Genomic DNA, 24316 nt, shown 5'->3' with positions numbered 1-24316 from the left:
AATACAGTTCATATACTTAAGCATTCTTGAAGAAATATCAAATATAAAACTTCAAGTTACCCCATTGAATGCAGGATGTTAAAAACTTCTCGTTTTAAATTAACTACTAATCGCTATAAGAATGCGTTATTTTTAGAAGCAGCAAGATCCTAGCTTTTTCCTTTATTAAGGCAAAAAAAGTGTTATCTTAGCAATTTGTTTTAGAGCCGAGGTGTGTCCTGAAAGCCCCCTCAAAACTATCATGAGTGTCCTGATAATAAAGCTATTTCTTAAGGATGGGACAATACCATCAAACCCCCCTCTCAGAGGTAGGTAACATGATCCATGTCATCCTACTTATTTTGCGATGCAAAAAAAAAACATTCAGTTCTTTTACCGCTAAAGAATCATGCTTTACGAAAAATATCAATAATTTTACTTACCTTATGATTGGCAACTCAATCTTGTTTGGAAAGCATAGAAGGGCCGGCAATTTCGCCAAGTATAAGGGCAGCATTATCGCCTTGTAAGGAGTCCACTGGTCTCTATGGGTACCCATGTTGGTCAGTAGGTACAATTATTGCATTATATGCCCTTGCCCGTTTATTGGTCAGAATTTTACTGAAGTAAGAAGATACATCTTATTTGATCATTTAAGAAAGTTGGAAATTAGTTCTCATAAAAAGGATTTATATTGTTAAAATGCATAGAAATATATGATCATATGAGAAGCTAGAATTTAGGTTTTAGAAACGACCCCATTACCCCCTATCCACCTTAGCAGCCCCACACGTGAGAAAAATGCCTTAATGGTAAGGGACTATGGGGGGGGGCAAATATTAGCAAATGATTTGTAACCAGGGGCTAGCAAGGGGAATTTAAACTTTAATAGGTTTAAAGGTGCCTCCACTTCAGCCTTAGTAAGGGGGTACGCCAAACTTGGGATGTTTGACGCAAAATTTGAATTATCAACTATCGTAGACCGTAAATAGTCTTTGATTGTTCGTACTTGCTATAATATAGGAAAGGGTAAAATGTTCTTCACAAATATTTCCCACTTGGCTACGAAATTTTTATATAATAGCCTTTAAACGTAATAAGCAAAACATTCAGAAACAAGAATAAATTGGTATTTTCAACATAGTACCTCTTTTTTAAATGTACTTTAATAAGCCATGCATAATTGAAAAATATGACTCCAAACTGGCTGCATAGCCTCCATGTAGGATAGGGACCTCACATAATAATTCATTATTATACTCAAAATGTTCCTTGTCCAATTTTCCACATGGAATCCTTGCTAAATATGCAATCAATTTAACCATCACCTCTTAATTTTGCCGAAAATAATATGCCTTGTTTCTTTTGAAAAATCGTTCCTTCCTCTCAATTAACTTTCTAATGGAATTTAGCAGACAAAGTATATGTTATAAAAGAAGCCTTTTCGCCGTAACCCTATGCAAGATGATAGCTGATCACGGAAACTAGCCTTCTACATGACAATGGGGTACTATTAAAGTTTACACAAATGCCTAACGGCTGTTAATCGTGCGAAGTCAGAATAGACTTTCATATGTGAAAAAGCATATATTTTTAAATCATAAAAATTAGATTAATTTATCAGTGATGGAAGTATGTAATAGGAGGGGCTTAGGGTTTTAGTTGTTTTACTATATAGACGGTGATAGAAGGTCCCATTTGGGTATTATTTTGCCTCTTTTTTGATAGGAGGAGGGGGCATATAAATAAAGACTTACTAGCATACAGGCAAAATCCATTTCTTTTTCAAATTTCTAGAAGTATCAATTTTATAAAATTGATTTTAAGTTTCAATATGCAATATAACACTGATGAAAATGATCAATATCCGGTTTTATCCCCTCCGAGAACAATAGAAAATTCCCCGCCCTGTGCTAGAAAAAATACAAGCCTTTATTCTTAGAAAATCGATAGAGAGTCACGTGTCACCGCTGTTCCTGGACATAGTGGATAAATCCTTTGTTTATCCTACGAAATGAATAACATGCCTTTGTTCCTAGAAAATTAATCTAGACTGTATAACAGCTTTCCCCCTGTTCATGGAAACAGGGGAAATCCATTGTTCGCCGACAACAAAATGCTCTATGTGTGTGAAGTATAAAAATATTTGGCAATGATCCATTTTTCTATTTGGGAGGGCCCTAAAGATTTTACTGGCCCTCACGGGCATTTTTAAACAATCACCGAAACTATGATGTAATGTTTGCGTTTGCATCTATTATGTGTGCTACTAGCTGATTATAACCAATTCTATTATGTAACAACCACCTGCATCTTTTAGAAAATAAACCCTACTACGTAACAGACAAAGAAATTCTGAAGTAAACAAACCCTACTACGTAGTATAAAAGCGAACTACGCCATTACATGTACACTATAGTATTGCGTAATATCCAGATACATGCAATAACATGTTAAGAGGATAGTAGCTCCTACTGTACACCGCCTATCTGTCCAGTTAAATCCAAAGGGCCCTCACTACTTTTGTAATCTTTCTTCTGCCAACAAAATAAAAAAAAAAATCCCCACCTTTTCATATAGGAGCTTGAAACCTCTACAGTAAGGTTTTCTGATATGGTCAATCTGATGGTATGTCTTTCAATAAGATCGCTTGAATTTTTGGAGGCTTTCCCCCTTGACGAAACTTAGGCAATTTTTTTCAGACTCATAAATTATTATGGGTAATATTAAACTTTATGAGTTTTGACATTTGGAATCACCATAAAAAAGTATTTCTTTTGATGTATTAATTCTTATAAAAATTACCACTCCTTATTAACAGTCTCCTACCACGAACTGTTTGATTCGTTACCAAGAACTGTTTCATTCATTACCATAAACTATTTTATTTCTTGCTATTAAGATTTCGTTTTTTTAAAATTGTGGCTACTATTTGTACATGCGTTTATCAGTTTTTTAACATTAAATGATTTCCTCTTTTGATTAACTGCCTGCAAAACTTTCAATTTACGAATGTTTAAGCAAAAATATACTATTTTAACATTCACAAATAGTATTGGCATTAGTAGATGCATCTTAGTAAACAGTGAACCACAGCACTCAGTAACCAAAAGTTAAAAAACTTTTTTTGATTCAGGAATTGTAACTATTATTTTGGTTCGTCTTAAGAGTAAAAGTTTATCGCAAAAAAAAAATTATGGTGAACACCCCTGGTGAAAAAAGGCTGAAAACCCCTTGAAAATGGCATCAGATCAAAATTAAAAGTGAACCATTGGAATCAGCATGACTGTAAACCTTTTTTTTACAGTCCCCCACCTTGAACTTTTTTGCAAGGGTAGCACTGATCTGTTGTCCCTTTTTTCTTTTATTTCCAGGGCTAGCGGGTTGCCAGAACATTATAGAGAGAAGTCTAATGGCTCATTCAAAAGCTTTTTCTCATAATTACGTACTTCTTGTAAATTCCACCATCTGAAAGTGCTATATGGCACAACAAATGGCACTTTTTATGCCATTTCTCAAAGGGTTGGGCTAGTGGGTTACTAGAACATCGCAGACAGATGTTGAATAGCTCATATAAAAGCTATTGCTCATATATACGTTTCTCCTATGACTACACCTCGGCCCTCCAAAGGTAAAAGTACGTATCTACACTTTTCATTATTTCGATAAATCACGGCTCAAAGTTTGAGTACTTTTGAGAGCTTCAAATACGGTTTACGGTGAAACTGGACACTGGCTAATTCTGGAAATTAGTTAAATAGGTAAACAAATATGGGGATTTCATATTTTTAAGTAAAATTTTCTATTATTACTGCCCCGAAGCCTGAAACAGTAGATACGTACTTTTACCATTGGACCGTTACTCATATAAAGAGGCGCTCTCAAAAGGTAAAAGTGCGTATATGACATATACGTACTTTTACCTTTGACTCGAGACTCGAATTCGAATGAAGTCCCAAAGGTAAAAGTCTGTATAAAACATAAAACGCACTTTTACTCTGCCCAAAACCCCGTATCTATGACGTATACCGAAGGTAAAACCACGTATGAAGCATGTACAACAAGTCATTTTTTTATTCAAATAATTAGAAGTTAAAAAATAAAAAAAATAAAAAGAAATCACTGAAATACTGCAGGCAGCTAAGAAACACAGCCGTGCTTCAGCAAATCGACAGAAGCTGTTGATGAAGGCATAGTGCGCCAAAATGTACGGCGATTCTCATTCATAAAAGGTACAAGTTTTTCCAAGATGGCCTTTTTCTTTTCTGGCTTTACCCCCCTTGCGCCAAGAATCGGATCTGGCAAAGGATACTTTGCCTCTTTGATTGTACTAACCAGCTTTTTTGGCACAAAACTTAGACTCTTTTCTTCACCCTCAGGGCTAGTTTTATAGAACAGTTCTGTTTTTCCCTTCTTAAAACAGACCTCACTGAACTCATCAATGGTCACGCCCAAGTTCTTCATGACGATGCCAGGAGCTTTTAAGCTTTTCCACTGGCAAAAGTCTTCTATGTCCATTTTCACGGCTTTCGTGAATTTTCTACTTTTTTCTATGGTGTCGCACAAATCTTCAAAGTCAAGAACATCCCTTTTTCGAATTCGAGACTCAATCGATCCGTGTATGGAGTCAGCCCCCATGTGCGTATGGCCTTTCACTAGATACTTGATACGAATCGTTTCAGGTCCTCCTTCACTGTTGACTATCAGTACAAATTCACTAAAAATTGTCCAATTTTTGTTCTGGGCACAGCAATTGTCAGTATAAAAAATGAAGTGCAAGATATCCCTATTCATCTTTAAGACCTTGTGGAAGGCACTACCTATATCAGGTGCATCACGTCCTTGTCGAGATTCGTTCCAAACAACGCAAAGGTTCTGGTTTTGTTGGGTGGCCTTAACGGGGGCAAACGTCTCATTAAAACACACGAGTCTTGATAGAAAAAAGGCCTCCTTTCTGCTGTGCATGATGGGAAGCAATAACACTTTTTGTAGGTCCACGGTGAACAATATGGTAGTTGAATCTTTTTCGTATTTCTTCTTATCTGCAGAAAATGGTTTTGAAACCTGTTCAATAAGATCTCTGTGCTTTCTGTACAGTTCAGTCTCTTTCTCGGTTGCCTCACCATTTGTACCAGGAGTTCTCGCAGCCCCTACTTTCTCTTTTAATAGTGTGCAAATGTCACAGCTGTCACTTTGGGGCATGCACAATGATACTTTCATACCATTAAGAATCTTCCTATATGTCTCATCACAGATTTTATTTGCTGGATATTTTTCATTAAAGTCTTCTGCCATAAATTTGTAGCTCAAATCACGAGAAAGGTACCGAACATTTGGAGCGTGAGCTCGACGATAGTGTGGAATTGCTGGCTGAAAGCTTTCAATGTGCTGCATCACAAGGCTTCGATCAACTTTGTTTGGTGGCCCTGCCACTTTATGGCCCCTTCCGTCCTTGAGCTCATTCCCAAGAGCATCCCTTTCAATTTTTGACTTGATTGTAAAAATCACTCTGTCATTCTTGCCAAATCCTAGACAACCAAGGAATGTAGACTTGCAAACTGGCAAGTTTTCAACTTTTGGGGTAAGTGTGGGGTATTCATTCAAATTTCTGGGAAGGCTGTACCTAACTGTAGTTTTTTTTCTACACGCAGCTTCTGGGGCAATAGTCCTTCTTTTAACTGGTAGGAATGTCAGCAAAGAAGCGAGCCACATTTGTCTTGATTTATATTCTTTGCTCCAACATGTGTCATAAATTTTCCTGAATTCTACACTGGAAAACCTCAAACATGAGTTTGTACATTTGTTAGATTTACAGCCAGGTTCGTCAGGAAATGGATACTTCTTAACATCTCTTTCAAATTTATCTTTTTCTGAGCGAACTTGTTTTGGAGTAAGGTCAACAATAGACCTTCCTTCTCCTCCACCATTTTCTTCACGTCTATTTTCTCTATCTTGTCCCACAGACCTTGCTGCTACAGCGTCAATTACACACATGACATGGTCTGAGGAATCAGGTTCACAAACAGCATTGTTGCTTTCATTAGATGGTTGATTGTCCAAATTTAGCTGGTCATCTTGGGTCTCATAAGCTGCTGCATCCGAAGCCGAATCTTCCAAGGGCAGGAAAGGATCGGTAGGAAAATGGATCAGATTGTACTCTGGATGATCTGATGTAAGATCATTACTGACCGAAAGAGGAACTAAATCTGTAAAGAGCTTTCTCCTCTTCTTCAAAGTTGTCTGCCTTTCATCATCAGAAGACCCAAATGTCCCTTCAACGTCCTCCCAGTCAATATCAGACTCATCACTATCACCTCTACTTAAATCTTCTTTTTCGAATTCTTCATCAGCAAAGTGTTTTAACTGTGCCTTAGTTTTAGCTTCTCCATCAGTGGTGTCCCTTGATCGAGAATGTCCAGAAAAATTGGGTGATATGTCTGTTGTTTGATTTATCTGGATGATTTCTGGGGGGGAACAGGAACTAGCTCCTTGTTGCTCTTCACTGGAAGATGGCAAGTCGGTATTTGAAGTTGATGCCTCATTTGTACTTGCTTGACATGCCAATGTCCTGAAAAATTGGAATTCTAAGAACTTGTTATCAACCTTGATTATCTCAGATGAAAGAGGGGGTTCTAGGGCTATTTTGATACATTTTTTTTTGTTTCTAAGGTAAGCAATATTTAGAGGCCCTCAATTTTTTCTCAATGTTGTAATAGTTGACCAAACTAATCCCTGATTATCTCAGATGACAGAGAAGGTTCTAGGGGTTATTTTGATGCATCCCTTGTTTTTTATTTTATTTCAAAGGTAAGTCATGTTTGTAGGCAATACTAAAAAAATGGCTTTAGGTGGTTGGTTGGTAATTTGGTATGACGCTGCTCTCCTGTACTAATTCGACAGCTACATAGCTAGCTGTGTAAACTGGTTGTAGCGGGTCTGTTGTACCTACCTGGTAGTACAGATGGGGTTTTACCAGAGGGTTTAGGCCTACTTGGAGAAAAGGTTCCAAAATAGCATGAAGCAAAATTTTCTTACCTTAAATCTCTTTCCTTTTGTATAACCAACGCTCTCTGTAAATTTAGAAAGCCTCTTGACATTCTATGCCAGTACTCTTTAATAGCTCAGAGTTGGCTGGTTGTTCAGCTCTGCTCTGGTAAACAAACAATGATGATTGTGCTGAATCATGACATATACGTACTTTGACCTTTGGTTTCCTTTCTCATTTTAATGTGCCGGCCAAAGGCAAAAGTACGTACCAAGGGTGAAAGTACGTATCTACACAGATACGTACTTTTACCTTTGGATGCGCCCAGAAATTTTTCAGATACGTACTTTATCCATATGCTATTTCCGTTAATATTTGGACTAGAGCCTTCTTACATATACCATTCGATTCAGCACATTTTTTTTAGTATGGTGGTGGCATTAAGTCGAGAAGTGAAAAATTGTGCATATACGTACTTTTACCTTTGGAGGGCCGACCTGTGTAAGTGCCAAATGGCATTAAAACTGGCACTTTTGGTGCTATGTCTCAAGCGGAAAAGCTGGGGCCAATCGGCTACTAAAACTTTTAGAGTGATGTTTAATGGCTCATTTAAAAGCTATTTATCCTATTTACGTGCTTTTTATCAATTTTATTTTCCGTAAGTTTGCTATAGCACTAAAAGCAACACTTTGGTGCCACTTCTTAAGTGGAAAAGCTTGAAAATATTAAATGGTTATTACAATTATTATGGTCCAAAACCCTTAACCGGAGGTTTACAAGAACACCACCCGTATATTCCTCGTCCAAGCCCCCTTAATAAGTTACACAGTTATGGTCCAAAAACACCAAGAGATTATATTAGGCTAATAGAGCTGTGGTTCAGTTAGTTGAGCGCTAGACTTCGAGTCAGAATGTTAAGTGTTCAATTGCTGCCTTTGTATTTTTTTTTCAATCACAGTCTTTTCCCTTCTATATGATTATTTTTCAGACAAATCACTATTTTTATAATTGTAATACACTTATTTTCGAAATATGTCAAGTATTTTGATTAAAAAGTGATTAGAGATCATGCAGTTTATGGTTTGTAACTGTTTTCGTAGTATATCACTAAATCCAAACCCCGTAATTTCGTTTAATTCCTGTAAGGGGAGAGGGGGTAAAGTTGGAGCCAATTTTCCAAAATCAAGTGAAAATGACAGGGAAAACTGAAAAGATTCACTTTCGCGAAGGAAAAAACCCATGAGGGTTTGCGGTCGTGCACAAGTCCACATAATTACTTGTATATTAAAGCAAATATTTAATTAGATGTAATTATATATCATTTGAAATAAATAACCTATAAAATGAATAATGAAAATAAAAACAACTGAATTAAAACTAATAATAGAAGAATAAAAATAGAAAAATAGTAGCGCAAATAGTCAAGTCATGTTCAGTCCAGTCACTTATCAGCAAGTAACTCCCTCTCTCCCACCCTGCTGTAACAACTCTACCTCAACCAACAATTCAACCTGAAAGTTCACATCGCACCTTCCTCTAGGAAAAAATACATTTTATGCTATCACACTTTAACTGACAAAAGATGCTAATAAGAACCCTAAAATTAATCCTTAAACATTAATCCCTAGAAATTAATCCCTGAGAATTATATTAAAACCAAAAAATATTTAAAACAAAATTGCTAATCTAAAAAAATTACATTCTCAAGTTTTATGATGGTGGCGATGACATATACACAGCCATTCCGTCAGGTAGGCTCTATCAAGCAAGCACGTACAAAAAAAGAACTGTAGCTGTTGGCCAGTTTTTTCTCCTTTCCTTTTAGTTCTTTTATTCCATCCTAGATTGAAACCTTGTTGAAACTTGATAGCCTTCTTTGGTAGCTGTTAGAGCGAGAAGAATTTAGAGACAATACGCTCCCTCTCCCTCGCAAAAACTGAACTAATAACTGAACTCTGAAAAGGTACAACTAAGACAAATATTTCTAAAACTTTTCATCAAGCTTTGCTAGGCCAATTTAATTTCCCTGAAACCTAAAAGAGATGTAGAAATTCAATTCTAAAGAGATTATCCGAATTGCTACAGAAGTGTGAAATTACATGATCTCTAAGAAGTTTATTCTAGGAGCTAAAACATTTTCGTTTTCGTTTCTTTCTCACCATCTCCATATAAAACTCTATATTTTTTCTCGCTTACCGTTTCCAAGCCAGAGACCGCTAATCGCAAGAAAAACAAAACAAACCAAAAATCATACACGAAAGAAGCAATGTTGCTTCTTAGATAGCTATTTTGTTCAGTATAATTAGAAAATCTAAGGAGTATGTCTTTGATAATGATATAATCCCCCACAGTCCCCGGGGGAAGGGCTGCAAGTTTTGAACTTTGCCCATTGTTTACATGTAGTATTAGTCATTGGAAAGCATACAGCCATTTTCAGGGTAGATTTTTCTGTTCGGGTGGGGGGATAGAGGGGTTTATGTGGGAGAATCTTTCCATGGAGGAAGCTTTCATGGAAAGAAGGACATTTCAGTGAAGGGAGGGCCGGATGTACCAGCATGATTTAAAAAACGATCAGAAATTAAATAAAAAAGACAAGCATTTTCAAGTGAAAGTAAGGAGCTACATTAGAACTTAAAATGAATAGAAGTTATTACGTGTATGAGAGGGTTGTTCCCCTAGGCAATATGTCTTTCTTTACGCCAAAGTTTGTTTAGTACTTTCAAAAGAGCTATTTATTGTATTGAAACGGTCTTTGTGATTCAGGGGTTATTCCTATAGAATTGGAACAAAATTCGAACTTTAGCGTAAAGAGCAATCGACCTAGTGGTCCTATGATTTTGCGAGAGGGCTCATTCGAAAGGATATTAAAATTTCTACTGCCCTTTTTAAATGACCAAAAACGGTGTGGAGTTCAATTAGGCTTCCTGCCAAGCTCATTTTTTCGCAAAGTCAACCTATCAGGATTTAGAGATGTGGAAAAATCTAATGACTATTTCTTTGAGGATGCCTTAGTCCCCCAGAGTCCCGTGGGAAAGGGCTGCAAGTTATGAACTTTGCCCATTATTTACGTATATTATTGGTTATTGGTAAGTATAAAGGCACTTTCAGGGGGATGTCCTCTGGTGGTGGGGTCTAGAAGGGGGGGGCTAATTGAGAGGAAATTTTATGGAGGGAGTTTTCATGGGGAAGCGACATTTCTACGAAAGGGGCACCTGATTTCTCGGCATCATATAAAAACGATCAGAAATTAAATTAAAAAAACAAGTTTTTTTAACTGAAAGAAAGGAGCAACATCAAAACTTAAAACGAACAAAAATTGTTCCACGAGTGAAGAGGTTCGTCTCCCTGTCAATACCTCTCTCTTCACGCAAAACTTTTTTTAAGCACTACCAAAAGAGCTATTTATTTTAATTAAACGGCCTTTGTGATTCAGGAGTCATTCTTATAAGATTGGAATAAAATTTCAACTTTAATGTAAAGAGCAATCGACCCTGTGTTCCTAGAATATCGTGAGAGGGCTCACTCGAAAGGAAATTAGAAGTTTTAGTGCCCTTTTAAAGTGACAAAAATAATTGGAGGGTAACTAGGCCCTCCAAATTTTGAGATAGTCTTTTTTTCAACATAGAAAAAATTCTAATAACTATGTCTTTGAGGATGACTTAATCCCCCGCAGTTCCCGGGGGAAGGGCTGAAAGTTATGAAATTTCTCCGTTGTTTACACATAGCATTGGTTAATGGAAAGTATACAGAATCTTTCAGGGGATTTTTTATTTTGGGGGTTCGGGGGTTGCGTGAGAGGGTCTTTCCATGGAGGAATGTTTCACGAGGGAAGGCAATTTTGCACGAAGAGGGCGCCGGATTTTCCGAAATTATTTAAAACGATCTGAAATTAGATTTTAAAAAATAAGTTTTTCAAATGAAAGAAAGGAGCAAAATTAAAACTTAAAACGAGCAGAGATTATTACGTAGTTGAGTGGGTTCGCCCCTTACTCCCCTTCAGTACTTCGCTCTTTACGCTAAAGTTTTTTAATACTTTCAAAAGAGCTATTTATTCTAATTAAACGATCTTCTTGATTCAGGGATAATTCTTAAAGAATTAGACAAAAATTTGAACTTTTGCACAAAGAACTAGGTACTGACGAGGGGGAGAACCCCTTTCGTATACATAATAATTTTTGTTCGTTTTAAGTTTTAATGTTGCTCCTTACTTTCAGTTTTAAAAGTTTATTTTTTTAACTTAATCTTTCAGTAAAATTAACCAAACTACAGTTCTTGAGTTTGGTAGCTATAACAGATAAGTACCCAATCCTCTAACATAATAATAGTGAAAAAAATATTAATATTTGTTTTATTTTTACATACAATAAGGAAAATCATCTATAAGAAAACATGTCACAGGCTGTTTACTTAGTCAACAAACGAGTTTTTAAATTATAACAAAGGATTATAGCATCATAGAGATAAAGTAATTTTGGAATTCTGGAATTATCAGTATTGTACTGACCTTGGTGGAACAGTTTACAATTGAGAAATGAAACTACTATTCTTATGGACCTTTATCAGTAATACAAATTTCTTTAATTAAAAAAGGAATATATTGTTCCAGGTCATCAAAAACAATATTTTTATGCGTCTGGCTGTTTTTTTTTAATTCGGTAGATAATTTAAACTACTAATTCTCGAATTTTAGAATGATAAACAAATTCCTTCATTATATTTAAGTCTTATGTTGTTTTGCTTACTTTTTATTTTTATTTCATTCTTTTTCGCACCTTTCCCTCCAAGGCTCATCTTTTTATATGCTACTGACTCATTTTGTTTTTGTGTGTGGGGGCTTATGCATATTCATAGATAAACTTTTTAATGTACAATCAATCAAAATTTGCATAGCGTTAGAATGATTAACTAGCACATACATTTTTTTTTGTGACAAAATAGCAAAATTACTCATCCCTCAGCTACTTGTATCAATATTTTATAAGATATAAAGTGTTTAAGATAATGTAAGAATTTTTTTTTGCTAAGATTTCAGGTTGACGAAAAGTAAAATCATTCAATTTTCTCAATATTTATTTTGAGTAGTGACGGTTCACCTGTTTAAAAGGGAAAGATGGAGGGTAAACTATAAGAGCTACTAGTCCCTCAAGACGTCATTACGCAGACCTGGGTCTGACACAATACTTTAGCGCATGCATATAATACACCTACATAGCCTACACAATCGGGAATGTTTTCTAAGAGATGCAGATGCATGTTATGTCATAGGGAATGTTTTCTAAGAGATGCAGGTGCATGTTACGTAATAGGGAATGTTTCCTAAGTGATACAGATGTTAATTACGTAACAGGGAATGTTTACTTTGGTTGTTATGTATAGTATTTGGTTGTTCCATCATAGTTTTTTTTTATTGTTACGGAACAGGATGTGTTAGAGTCCAATATTCAAGCGGGATAATTTTATTAAGACATTTTTTCTTCAAGACGTCTTTAATAGCATCCCAGTGCTATTGATTTTACTATATCAGGTACACCTGTATGTTACAGCATTATTAATTTTCTAATATGATCTAGACAGATTGAGTTATACAGCACATGTTAAATAGCATTGGCTTTAGATGTGTCATTACGTAAATGATCAGGTATTGAAGATTCGTCCTGGAGCAAAAATCTAAAAAGACGCCTACATTTTATTGTAAATACAAGTTTTATTAATAAAAACAAATTTACAAGGTATTATTAGTAAAACAGGCATTAAAAATAAAAAATGAAAAAGCTTATAAAGGATAAAATATATGCAAAAAGAACCATAAAATCATAGAAAAAGCAGTTAAAACTCAACAAATGGAAAAATAAAACGTGAAAAAACCTGGAATAGGATAAAATATAAGTAAAAATATATAGGATATAAATATAAAATATATAGGATAAAAAAAGAAAGATGGTGGTCCTAGAAACCAATTCCAGGGGGGTCGTTATTAGAGGTAAATTTAAGTCAGATTAAAAAGTATTTCTGAGAGGTTTTAATGGAATTACCACGTTTCATTGAGCTAAGGCTAAGCATATTTCACGCCAACGTGAAAATATGTGTCTAGCCCACCCTAGCAAGCAATTCCAGAGGGGGGGGGTTGTTATTGGGGACATATTTAAACCTTATTAAGAGTTATTTTCGAGGGGTCTTAATGAAAACCCCTTGTGTCTTTGACTGGATGTTAGATTTCAGCCCCCCCCACCACTGAAAAATCCCTTTGACACTTTGCTCCTTAACTTTAAGCTCTATGGAAGTTATTTGTTTACGATAGCTTATTGGGTGTTATATTTTAGTACTCCTATCCACCAGAAAAATTCCTGTAACACCTCCCACCTTAACTTTTAGCTGTTTTAGGGAAGTTATTTGTTTACGACAGCTTATTGGGTGTCAGATTTTATTCCCCTCCCCCCGGAAACTCCCGTAACAAATCACATCTTAACTTTAAACTCTTTTCTTTATTTATTTATTATTGCGAATAGCGGTAAGCCTCAATGCTTGTCGCAAAAACACAAAACACAAAATCATTATACTAATCTAAAGTAAATTGGCAACGACAAACTAAACACCAAAAACTTCTAAATAATACGGAACTACACAACAAAAGCGTCTAAATAAAAAGGCGTATTTACTAATGTACTCTTAAAAATTCGAACACTCTCTGCCTCGACAACCTCCAAAGGCAAATCATTCTATGGTCCTTTATAGAAGTTATTTAGTTACGATAGCTTATTGGGTGCTAGATTCATTCCTCCTCCTCCGGAAAAATTCCTGCAACACCTCCTAACTTAACTTTAAGCTGTTTATGGAAGTCATTTATTTACGATAGCTTATTGGGTGTTAGATTTCAGTCCCTATTATCCGGGAAAGTTCCTGTAACACCTCCCACCTTAACTTTAAACTGTTGTAAGGAAGTTATTTATTTATGATAGCTTATTGAGTGTTAGTTTCCAGTCTCCCCCCCTCTGGAATAATTCCTTTAAAGCCTCCTAACTTAAATGTAAACGGTTTCATTGAAGTAATTTATTTACGATAGCCTATTGGGTGTTATGTCTCAGTCCCCCTCCCCCAGAAAAGTTCCTTTAACACCCCCACCTTAATTTTAATCTCTTTTACGGATGTTATTCATTTACGATAGCTTAGTGGGCTTTAAATTTCAGTCCCTAACCTAAAAAAAAACCTAAAAATAAACTATAAAATAATCCAAACTAAAACAACACCTAGCACCTCCCACCTTAACTTTAAAATCTTTTATGGCAGTTATTTATTTATGATATTCTATTGGGTATTAGACTTTTGTACACCTCCCCTGGAAATTGGAGAGGTGTGTTTAATGCCATCTTGTGCCATAAAAGAACAGTTTTTGCCGAAACAGGACTAAAATATACAGAAATCAATTTTTCATAGTCGAAAGCTTTAAAACAGGAGTTTTTAAGCCAGTGTATCTTGACAAAACACCGTGGAGGGGCGTTTACTGCCATTTTACAACATAAAAGACCAATGTTTGCCCAAATAAGTTCAAAATATCAGAGAAATCGATGTTTAATGGTCTAAAACTTTAAAACAGCAGGTTTTAAGCCAGCCCTATCTCGACAGACCACCACAGAGGGGCCTTTACTGGCATTTTCTGCCATAAAAGATCAATTTACGCCGAAAGAGGATAAAAATATAAGAGAAATCAGTTTTTTTATATTCTAAGGATTTAAAACGGGAGATTTTAAGTGACACTATCTGGACAGACCACCGCAGAAGGGCATTTACTTTTATTTTGTCAAACAGTTCGTGGTAACGAACTGTAGTAAGGAGTGAACCGGCTCAATAGTAACCAAAACTCTAAAAAAAGGAATTTTCATATCAATAGCTACATCAAAATAATTACATTATAATGCTGATTTAAATATATAAGTTTCATCAAGTTTAGTCTTACCCATCAAAAGTTACGAGCCTGAGAAAATGTGCCTTATTATAGAAAATATGGAGGAACACCCCCTAAATGTCATAGAATCTTAATAAAAATCACACCATCAAATTCAGCGTATCAGAGAACCCCATTGTAGGAGTTTCAAGCTCCTATCTACAAGAATGTGGAATTTTGTATTTTTTGCCAGAAGGCAGATCACGGATGCGTGTTTATTTGTTTGGGTTGTTTTATTTCCAGGGGTGATCGTGTCAACCCAGTGGTCCTAGAATGTTGCGAGAGGGCTCTTTCTAACCGAAATGTAAAGTTCTTGTGCCCTTTTTAAGTGACCAAAAAAATTGGAGTGCACCTAGGCCCCCCCCCTACGCAAATTATTTTCCAAAAGTCAACGGTTCAATAATCTGAGATAGCTGTTTTATTCAACGTAGTCGAAAAACCTTACTACGTCTTTGGGGACGACTTACTCCCCCAAAATTCCCGTGGAAGGGGGTACAAGTTACAAACTTTGACCAGTGCTTACATATAGTAATGGGTATTGGGAAGTGTAGAGACATTTTCAGGGGAATTTTTTTGGTCGGGGAGGGATTGAAAAGAGGAGGATATATTGGGGAACTTTCCATCGAGGAATTTGTCATGGGGGAAGAAAATTTCCATGAACAGAGCGCAGGATATTCTAGAATTATTTAAAAAAAAACAATGAAAAAATAAATATGAAATTTATTTCAGCTGGAAGTAAGGAGGAGCATTAAAACTTAAAACGAACAGAAATTATTACGCATATGAGGGGCTCACCTCCTCCTAATACCTTGCTCTTTACGCTAAAGTATTTTTAGTAATTTCAACTATTTATTCTACGGTTTTTGTTGTGATTCAGGGGTCATTCTTAATGAGATAGGACAAAATTTAACCTTTAGTGTAAAGAGCGAGGCTCTAACGAGGGGGTGAACCCCCTCATATGTGTAATAAAAACATGAGAATACAAAAGTTCGTTATGCAGGCTAATTTATAAGTTACGTATATCTTTTACTAATAAAAACATTCGTAAAAAATTAAAAGTTCTAGTTGCCTTTTTAAGTAACCAAAAAATCGGAGGGCAACTAGGCTTCCTCCCCCGCTCTTTTTTTCTTAAAATCATTGGATCAAAACTACGAGACAGCCATTTGGCCAAAAAAATTAATATGCAAATTTCATTTTAATTATTCCTCTGCGGAGAGCCAAAATCAAAACATGCATTGATTCAAAACGCTCAAAAATTAAATAAAAATAAGTTTTTTTAACTGAAAGTAAGGAGCGACATTAAAACTTAAAACGAACTGATATTACTTCGTATACGAAAGGGACTGCTTCCTTATCAACGCCCCGCTCTTTACGCTAGAGTTTTCAACTGTTTTAAAAAGAAGAGTTGAAAGAAAGAGTCAAACTTTAGCGTAAAGAGCGGGGCGTTGAGATGAGGAAGCAGCCCCTTTCATATACGAAGTAATTTCTGTTCGTTTTAAGTTTTAATGTCGCTCCTTACTTTCAGTTAAAAAAAATTTTTTTTTTATTTAATTTCGTACAAGATCAACATTTGCCCAAACAGGATCAAATTATCAGAGAAATTGATTTTTTCGCAGTCTAAAGAAAACAGGAGATTTTAAACCACCCTAACTTAATATAATACCAAGGTAACCAGCCACGATAACATAAGCTAAATGCACGAAACTTAAAAGTGGTGGGCTTAATGTAACATGAACTATATAGTTTTGCTGCCATCTAAAACTGTAGTGGAATAGATGGTAACGGAGGGGTTGAAATTCCTACTCATGTGTTTCTGGCTTTGAAAAAAATCCAAGGGACAGCTGAATGTTGGCTGGGGGTACCTGGAGCTAGGTTAGATTGCTCAATATCTACATGTCATGATGACGTAATCTCGCTCGATTGAATTTGTTGCTTGAACCTTTATAATCCAGCAAGAACAGATTTTAAAGATAAACAACACGTAACTTGATAGATCCTCCCTACTTATACTTAACGACCAACATATTAAAGATAATGCAAGGAGGTTATTAATTCAGTAGGTTTCTTAGGTTAAGATTTGTATCATGTTGCAATAAGAGTTATAGTAACTAGGAAGATGATTTTAGATTGTGAAGTAAGAGCTGGTTCAGTGGTAAATAAGCAATAACAGGCTCTATCTTTGTTTGTCCGGCGTTGAGCGTTTTGTAGCGGCATATAGCGAAAGATACTGATTGAAATTGCTGCAAAGTTGTTCGGAAAAGATGCAATTAAGCATAAGGTTGAGGCGTGCAAAAACGCTTTTCAAGTGGACATTTTTGAAAATCGAAGAGGTTCACATCTTGCTATATCTTTCCTATCAGATAGATATTTATGAACTAAATAGTGGCTTAATGCAACAAGATGAACCTTCACCACTTTTTGTCATTATAGACCCCTTCGGAAGTGCCATCGTTTCCAAATGATGAGCCTACGACTGTGGCTTAATGCTTAAATGAGTGTGTCCGTATACTAAATTGCTTGGTGGAAAAGCAAGAAACTTGCTCACAGCTTCCAGTCTCAACTGTCTGACCATCCGCGTCACCATGTCAGCCCCCCACCGTTTCTGTCGTGATAAAGAACATTCCTGCAAGTATTAACGTGTATATTTATGCAGAAAATTGGTTGCGCAGTGGTACTATATGGTACAAAATTGGATTGATAATCGCTTGCATCATAGCTAAAAAAAAAAGTGAAGATGAAATATTCCAAGAAAGTATGTGCACATGATAAAGTTATCGTTGTGTTGAATGCCAACAAGGACAAATATTTTAACTATGAGACAAGCATTAATGGATATCTTATTGAAAATGTATCCATTCATTGTCATGATATTGAAAGATTAAATTCCATTGGAGCACGAAACGATTCAATTCTTATGATGGTGGATATGCGAGAGTCGCACATCCAGAGAAGTTAGTGCGCAAAGATAATGCATGCCTGAAACTAATAGTTGAAAAATAGGGTTAACTTCTTAACCCATTCACAGATCCTATCGCCATCTTTCCGGTATTAGCAGTCAAATGAAATCAAAGGGAAAAAGAAATGCCTACTGCTGCACTTATAATTCATATCTGGTATATGTGGCAGAACTGGAAACTATGTGAAAATAATGTGGTAATAGACAGTTAAATCGAAAACAAGATCAAAATGGTATTGGCAGACAATATAACAACAGGGTATAAAGATGAATAGTTGGGAAAACAAAGTGCATTTTAACTTTTTTAAAACCATTGATTGTATACTAGCAGACATAGACAATGAACCCAATAATATCAATGAAGAAATGTGTTATGCGATTGTAGCTGAAACTTTGTTAAAGCTCGTGTATGACCTCAAAATAGAATAAGTGTCATGTTAAGAGAAAACATAATGAAGTATTTTATGGAAGGGATTCAAAGCATTCATTTTTATTTTTATGATGATATTCTACCCCCTATGAGCCCACTAGTAGGAGCTATGCCTCTGAAAATTCCCTTTCTTACATCTCTGACTCTTTAATAAACATTCTAAACGTGTGATATGGTAGCGTTCCCTGACAAAAAATGGAAACATAACAAAGTGATGCGTAAGATATTTTTATTGAAACAACGACATGTAGAATATCACCATAAAAACAAAAATTAATGCTTTGAATCTCTTCCACAAAATACGTCATTAAGTTTTCTCTTGGCATGATGCTTATCCCATTTTGGGGTCATACAAGACTTTTATCATGGTTTCAGGTACAGTCGCATCACACATTTCATCATTGGTACTATTGGGCTCATTGACTATATCTGTTGGTATACAATCAATGGTAGCAATAATGTTCATATCCGATTAGGTTTTTAAGCAATTCATCCTTATATCCCATTGTATATTGTCTGCTAATGCCATTTTTATTTTGCTTTCGCTTTCACTGTAGGCATTCCTTTTTACCTTTGCCTTTATTTGAATGCTAATTCCAGAAAGATGGCGATAAGATCTGTCAACGGATAACGTGTTACCAGAACCATTAGCAAGAAGTTGACCCTCATCGTCAACTATTAGTTTCAGGCTGGCATTATCTCTGAGCACTAGTGTCTATGAAAATTCTACTCTCACCTATCCACCATCATAAGAGTTGAACCTTTTTGATACTCCCAAGGAATTTAATCTCTCACTGCCACAACAATGCAGGCACACATTTCGAATAAGATCTCCATTAATGCTTGTTTTACAGTTCAAATATAAGTCTTTTTCAGAACTCAACGTAACGATAACTTTATCATGCTCATGTACTTCCTTGGAATATTTAGTGTCCACTGTTTTAAATATGATACAATTGTTTATCATACGAAAAATACTGATTGAAAACCTACAATCAACTAGGTAGTGCCGATGACTAGCCACAGAGCACTATGGCGCAGCCACATAAGAAAATCCAAAAGACCATGTTCACCAGAGTAAAAAAAATTATGAGTCCTAAAAATTATTAGTCTCAAAAATTGGGGGGCGGTAAAAGCTAGGGGAGGGTTTTTGGGGGCCCCTTGGAAGTGGGACATGGATAACCATAATTTCCCTCTAAAAAATTGCTATAGCAATTGATTCACTGTGGAACATAAGTTCGACAGTTTACTATACCCAAACATGTGATTAAACCAGATTTCATTCAATTCAAATAAAAAATTTCATTCATAGAATTAAATGTTAAACATATATTAAAACTTTCTTTTGTTAATCATGTCCATACAGGTATTGGAAAATGAGATGCTGGCTGTTAATGGTGTATCTCTCTTGTAGTATAGTCATGTAAGTGGGTCATCGGATCTAGTTTCTATAAAGCCTCGGGAGGCTTATGGTATATACAATTAGGTTGAGGATACATGCAAATTAACTTAGCATAAGAGTAATTAGGGTCATACTATGGAAGTATGCAAATGATACGTAAATGTCTCTGTGGTATAGACAATCTGGTTGTTAGAGAAGGTCCATGACCGGATTTGGATACTAGGTAAATCGGCATTGCAAATTTTGTGCTAATAGAGTTTTGCTAATGAGGTTCCTCTGGGAGTATTGTCCCTATCCTTTGATTTTCGGGGGGTCTTACCTCTGGAATAATTAATGCTATAATACTGTTTTGAGAATCCTTTATCATTTTCTGAATTTTTCAATTTAACGTACTGTTGCTCCTGAGTAACGGCCTTTTTGACAATCATTATACACACAATTCCTTTGATTTAGTTCAACACTCCCCTCAACGTTGTCTGAAAGGATCATCTGAGTGCCCTTCGCCTTCTTGGAAAGTAAAATTCAAACAATCATACCTTTCTCAATACCATATACTCTATGTAAACAATGAACTAATTTTCTAACTTACAGTCCTCTCCCTGAGGACCAGGGAAGGTTGAAATTCCTTAAGACATGATTACAGGACCTTTCAACAATAGCTATATTAATTTTTTTTATGTGATGTATTTTGGAGAAAGATAGGCTTGGTGGAGGGGTGGGCTGATTGCCCTTGATTCAGTTTTAACTCATAAAAAGGCACTAAAATTTCCGACTTCCATTCAAATAAGGTCTATTCGATGCAAAATTTATCCGAATACCCATTCTATTGGAGCCTTATATGCCCCGGGGTATAGATTACAACCCTTGTCCCTGGTTTCTGCGGGTTTATGTCCACCATATTGATACTGTTATATGGTTTTTGGACTGTGAGTACCAAAATGACTATCTCACAATTTCAATTGAATGCTATTTGGGAAAAGAGGATGTCAGAGAGGGGACGGGAACTAGTTGCTCTCAATCACTTCTGACTCCTACAAAGAAACTAGAGCTATATATATCCAATCAAATAAGCCTCTCCTGAAGTTCACACGACCATCCCTTCCAGAGAAACCTTATATGCCCCTGTGGCATAACTTACAGCCCTGGCCCTCAGACTCTGTGCTATTTTGTCAACCCCAAATGCCTTTTTATATGATCGTTTTACTATTTTTAAACAAATGGCTCTCTCAAAATTTCTATTGGATACATTTGGAAAAATACGACGTGGGAGCTACCTTCAGATTACTTTGACTCTTAAAAAGGCACTGAAACTTCTGATGTCAAATCCAATGAGCCCCCTCCATAGTATGTTCGACCATCCTTTCCATAAAAATCTTCTATGCCCTTAGTATGGGACTTACAACTCTTGTACTGAGGGTTGTGGGTGAGGGGTTGTCATCCTCAAAGACATGATTTCTAGACCTTTAAACTAGGCTGAACTACATAGCTATCTCAAAATTTTGATTAAATGTGTTCTGAGAAATGATGACCGTGTGGTAGGGGAGGAGTTGCACTCCAACCACTTTTGGCTACTAAAAAGGGCACTGGCCCTTTCAATTTCTAGAAATAGCCCTTTTTGACGTTTCTAAGACGACACCTTCTATACGACGAGCCCTGGCCTAAAAAAATAGTAGTAAATTATGCCCATATCGCTCTTTACCTGGGCAGCCCTTTTGTGTTGCCTATGATAAAGTTCAAACATGCATAATTTTCTAAATATGGATTGCCTAGCTAAGAGGACTTAACCTGAGGACTTTGGTGGCTGACATCCTTAAATCGCACTAAATCTGCTTATAAGAAATACCTTCGTGCAGTCCAATTTCGGGGTCTTGATTTTCCATCAAATCCAAGTGATTGGAAGAAAGTTTTAAATTCTAGTAAAATTATTAGTGATGGTCCTGGCAATTATATTTCTAAGTCAGCTTGGGAATCGCATTGTACTACTATTTTTTCCGGATTAATTATGCAGTTCATTCACGTTTTTCAGCTGTTTTGAAACGTATGCTATCGTCTCCCTATCTCAGCAGGATATATTACCGATATCCGCTGATTCAATTTACCTGGCTATTAAAAGGCTTAAGTCTAAGTCAGTTGACACCGATGGAATATCAGCGAATCATTTAAAACTGATTGCCCCTCTTCAATATCGCATTTACAACTACTTTTTCAAATGTGTTTGTGTTGTTCTGTCGTGCTGGACAGTTTCTTGTTTGGCACAGTTACTTCTATTTTAAAAAGGGGGAAAGATCCATTTTCATGTTCTTCTTATCATCCTATTACTGTTTCTTGTACCTTAAGCAAAGTCCTTGAGTATTTACTTCTCCCTTCTATAATAGATAATATAAATTTTGGAGTTAACCAGTTTGGTTTTCAGCGTAGTCTGGGATGTCAGCATGCCCATAAAGTTCTTTCTACTTTGCTTTCTGATGCTTCCAGGAAGGGGTATGATCTTTATTTTTGTTCTTTAGATCGATCTAAGGCTTCTGATTCTGTAGTTCACTTCCAAGCCCTGTTTTCTTTGCTTAAATGTGGAGTGAATGTTTCTATTGTTTCTTTATTAAAATTTTTGTATGGTCATTCTTTCCTCCATATTAAATCTTTTCCTTCTGATCCCTTTATGTTAAAGATCTTCGTAAGACAAGGAGTGAGACAAGGTGGAGTTTTATCTCCATCAATTTTCTAAATTTGTATTGCTGATATGTTAAATCGTCTTCCAACAACTTAACTTTTAGGTAGTTAAAATTTCTCATATCTTGCTTGTGCAGACGATATTCTTCTCATTAGTAGAACTAAATCTGGGCTTTCGGCTTCTGTTCGTTCTATCTTTACTGCTTTCTCGAATGTAGCTCTAACCCTTAACCCTGATAAATGTGAATTCCTTCAGTTTGGTCCTTCTCCTAACCAATCTTCTAGACTAAACTGTTCTGAATTTAGCATTCCGTGCGTGACTTCTTTAAGGTGGTTGGGCATTACCCTTACTAACAATTTAGACTCTTTTCATAATAAAATTGTTTCTGATGCTAAGGTTCAAGTGGGTTATTCTAAAATTGTTGCGAACAGGGGGAAATACAACCGCAAAGCCCTTCCAAAAATTTATTCTTGCTTTTGTGATCACTCGGTTTTATATCTTTCTGGATTGTATCCTGTTTTAAAAAGAAAATATTTAAAGGTTCTCAAGTCATCTTATTTTCGTTTCCTCCGATTTTTGTTGTATCTTCCTCCCTGGTACAAGAGCAGTGATATGGTAACAAATTTCGGGGCTCCAGATTTATTAAACAAACTTAAAGTGCTACAGCAGAAACTATCCGACTCGATACATTTTACTATTAACCCTTTTCAATGTCTTCTAAAATGTTTTCTACAGTAATTTAATGTGTTATCAGAAGTTGTTTTTTTTTCTGTGTGTTTGCTTTCTACTCCACTGTTTCAAGTGGGTCACAAATAAATTATTATTATTATTAGTATTATAACTGTGTCAAAATCGAACAGTGTATTTTAGACACAATATCAGGCCAGTGAAATATGGCCGCTTTGGATCAGAATTCAGTTCAGTAATTGCAAGTCTGCTTTATAAATTTCTGGAGAGTATCCCTGCTGAGCCCCATATGCTTGAAAATTACTAACAGTTTGCTACAAAATAGTTTTACCTTAGATCAACGGTACAGACAAAAGAAAAACATCATGTTTTCCAATTATTTTTTTATTTTTTTTTTGTTTTTTAGTGTCTCGTACTTACTGTCATGCCAAAAAAAAATGGTAGTTTAAGATCTGAATTGGGCCCAGTAATGGAAGAACTGTTTTATACCTTTTTCGAGAAAATTCCTGTTGAAACCCTAAAGAAAATCAACACGTTTTCTTTAATTTTCTTGTTTTGTTCTCTAGTTTCTTCTACATACTGCCATGAAAAAAATAACCGTTTTGGATCAGAATTGGGCCCAGTGATTGAAGGAATGCTTAATAGCTTTTTCGGGACTCTCAGTGGAACTGCACTTGATCCCTTAGCAATTTTCAACATGACTATTCCAACAATTCCGTAAGTACCCCTTTTAATTTTACCTTGAACTATTTCTAGTCTGAGGAGAGAAAACACTTTTTGCATAAGAACATGTATTGATGTTTCTAGCAGACGCAGTTTTGTAAGAAAATAGTTTCAGGAGTTGACTCTTCACGTGCTAAAGAAACTTTAGTTGTTGGTCTAATAATTATAATAATCGATATGAAAAAAATGTGTGAAAAAATTCAAACGATTTGGGCAAAGCAGATTTGGACTTAATTAAACAGAAAAAAAGGAAATCCATATGAGTTTGACTTCAGAAAACAACATTAGAATAAATCCACTAAGCAAAACTTAAAAAAGTTATTAGGGGATTTTGCACCCCATTTGGCACCCCGTATAATATTGTCACCAGATTGATCATGCGCATTGTATTACGCTGGTTTGCAATGACACACTTCATTGAATGAAAACACATTTGGTAAATTCGAAATTTGTAGTGTAAGCAGTCTGCTACCTTACAATTATTTTTATTAACTTTATTACCTATTTATACATTACATTACTTACGATTATTATTATTATTACGGAA

The 24316-nt window shown here is 35.7% G+C and overlaps 1 protein-coding gene across 1 annotated transcript in view; it reads left to right on the top strand.

Moving 5' to 3' along the window:
- The first annotated feature begins 11403 nt into the window (after positions 1–11403).
- Positions 11404–24316, top strand: part of LOC136033967 (uncharacterized) — a 59480-nt gene continuing 46567 nt past the window's right edge. The window contains exons 1-2 of the mRNA XM_065714993.1: positions 11404–11526; positions 23613–23763. Coding sequence (XP_065571065.1) covers positions 11496–11526; positions 23613–23763 — 182 coding nt within the window. The 5' untranslated portion in view covers positions 11404–11495. The remainder of the gene's footprint in view (positions 11527–23612; positions 23764–24316) is intronic.

Source organism: Artemia franciscana, chromosome 12 (assembly GCF_032884065.1).
Source record: "Artemia franciscana chromosome 12, ASM3288406v1, whole genome shotgun sequence".
Classification (NCBI taxonomy): Eukaryota; Metazoa; Arthropoda; class Branchiopoda; order Anostraca; family Artemiidae; genus Artemia; species Artemia franciscana.
This window is presented reverse-complemented; position numbering and strand designations above follow the sequence as displayed.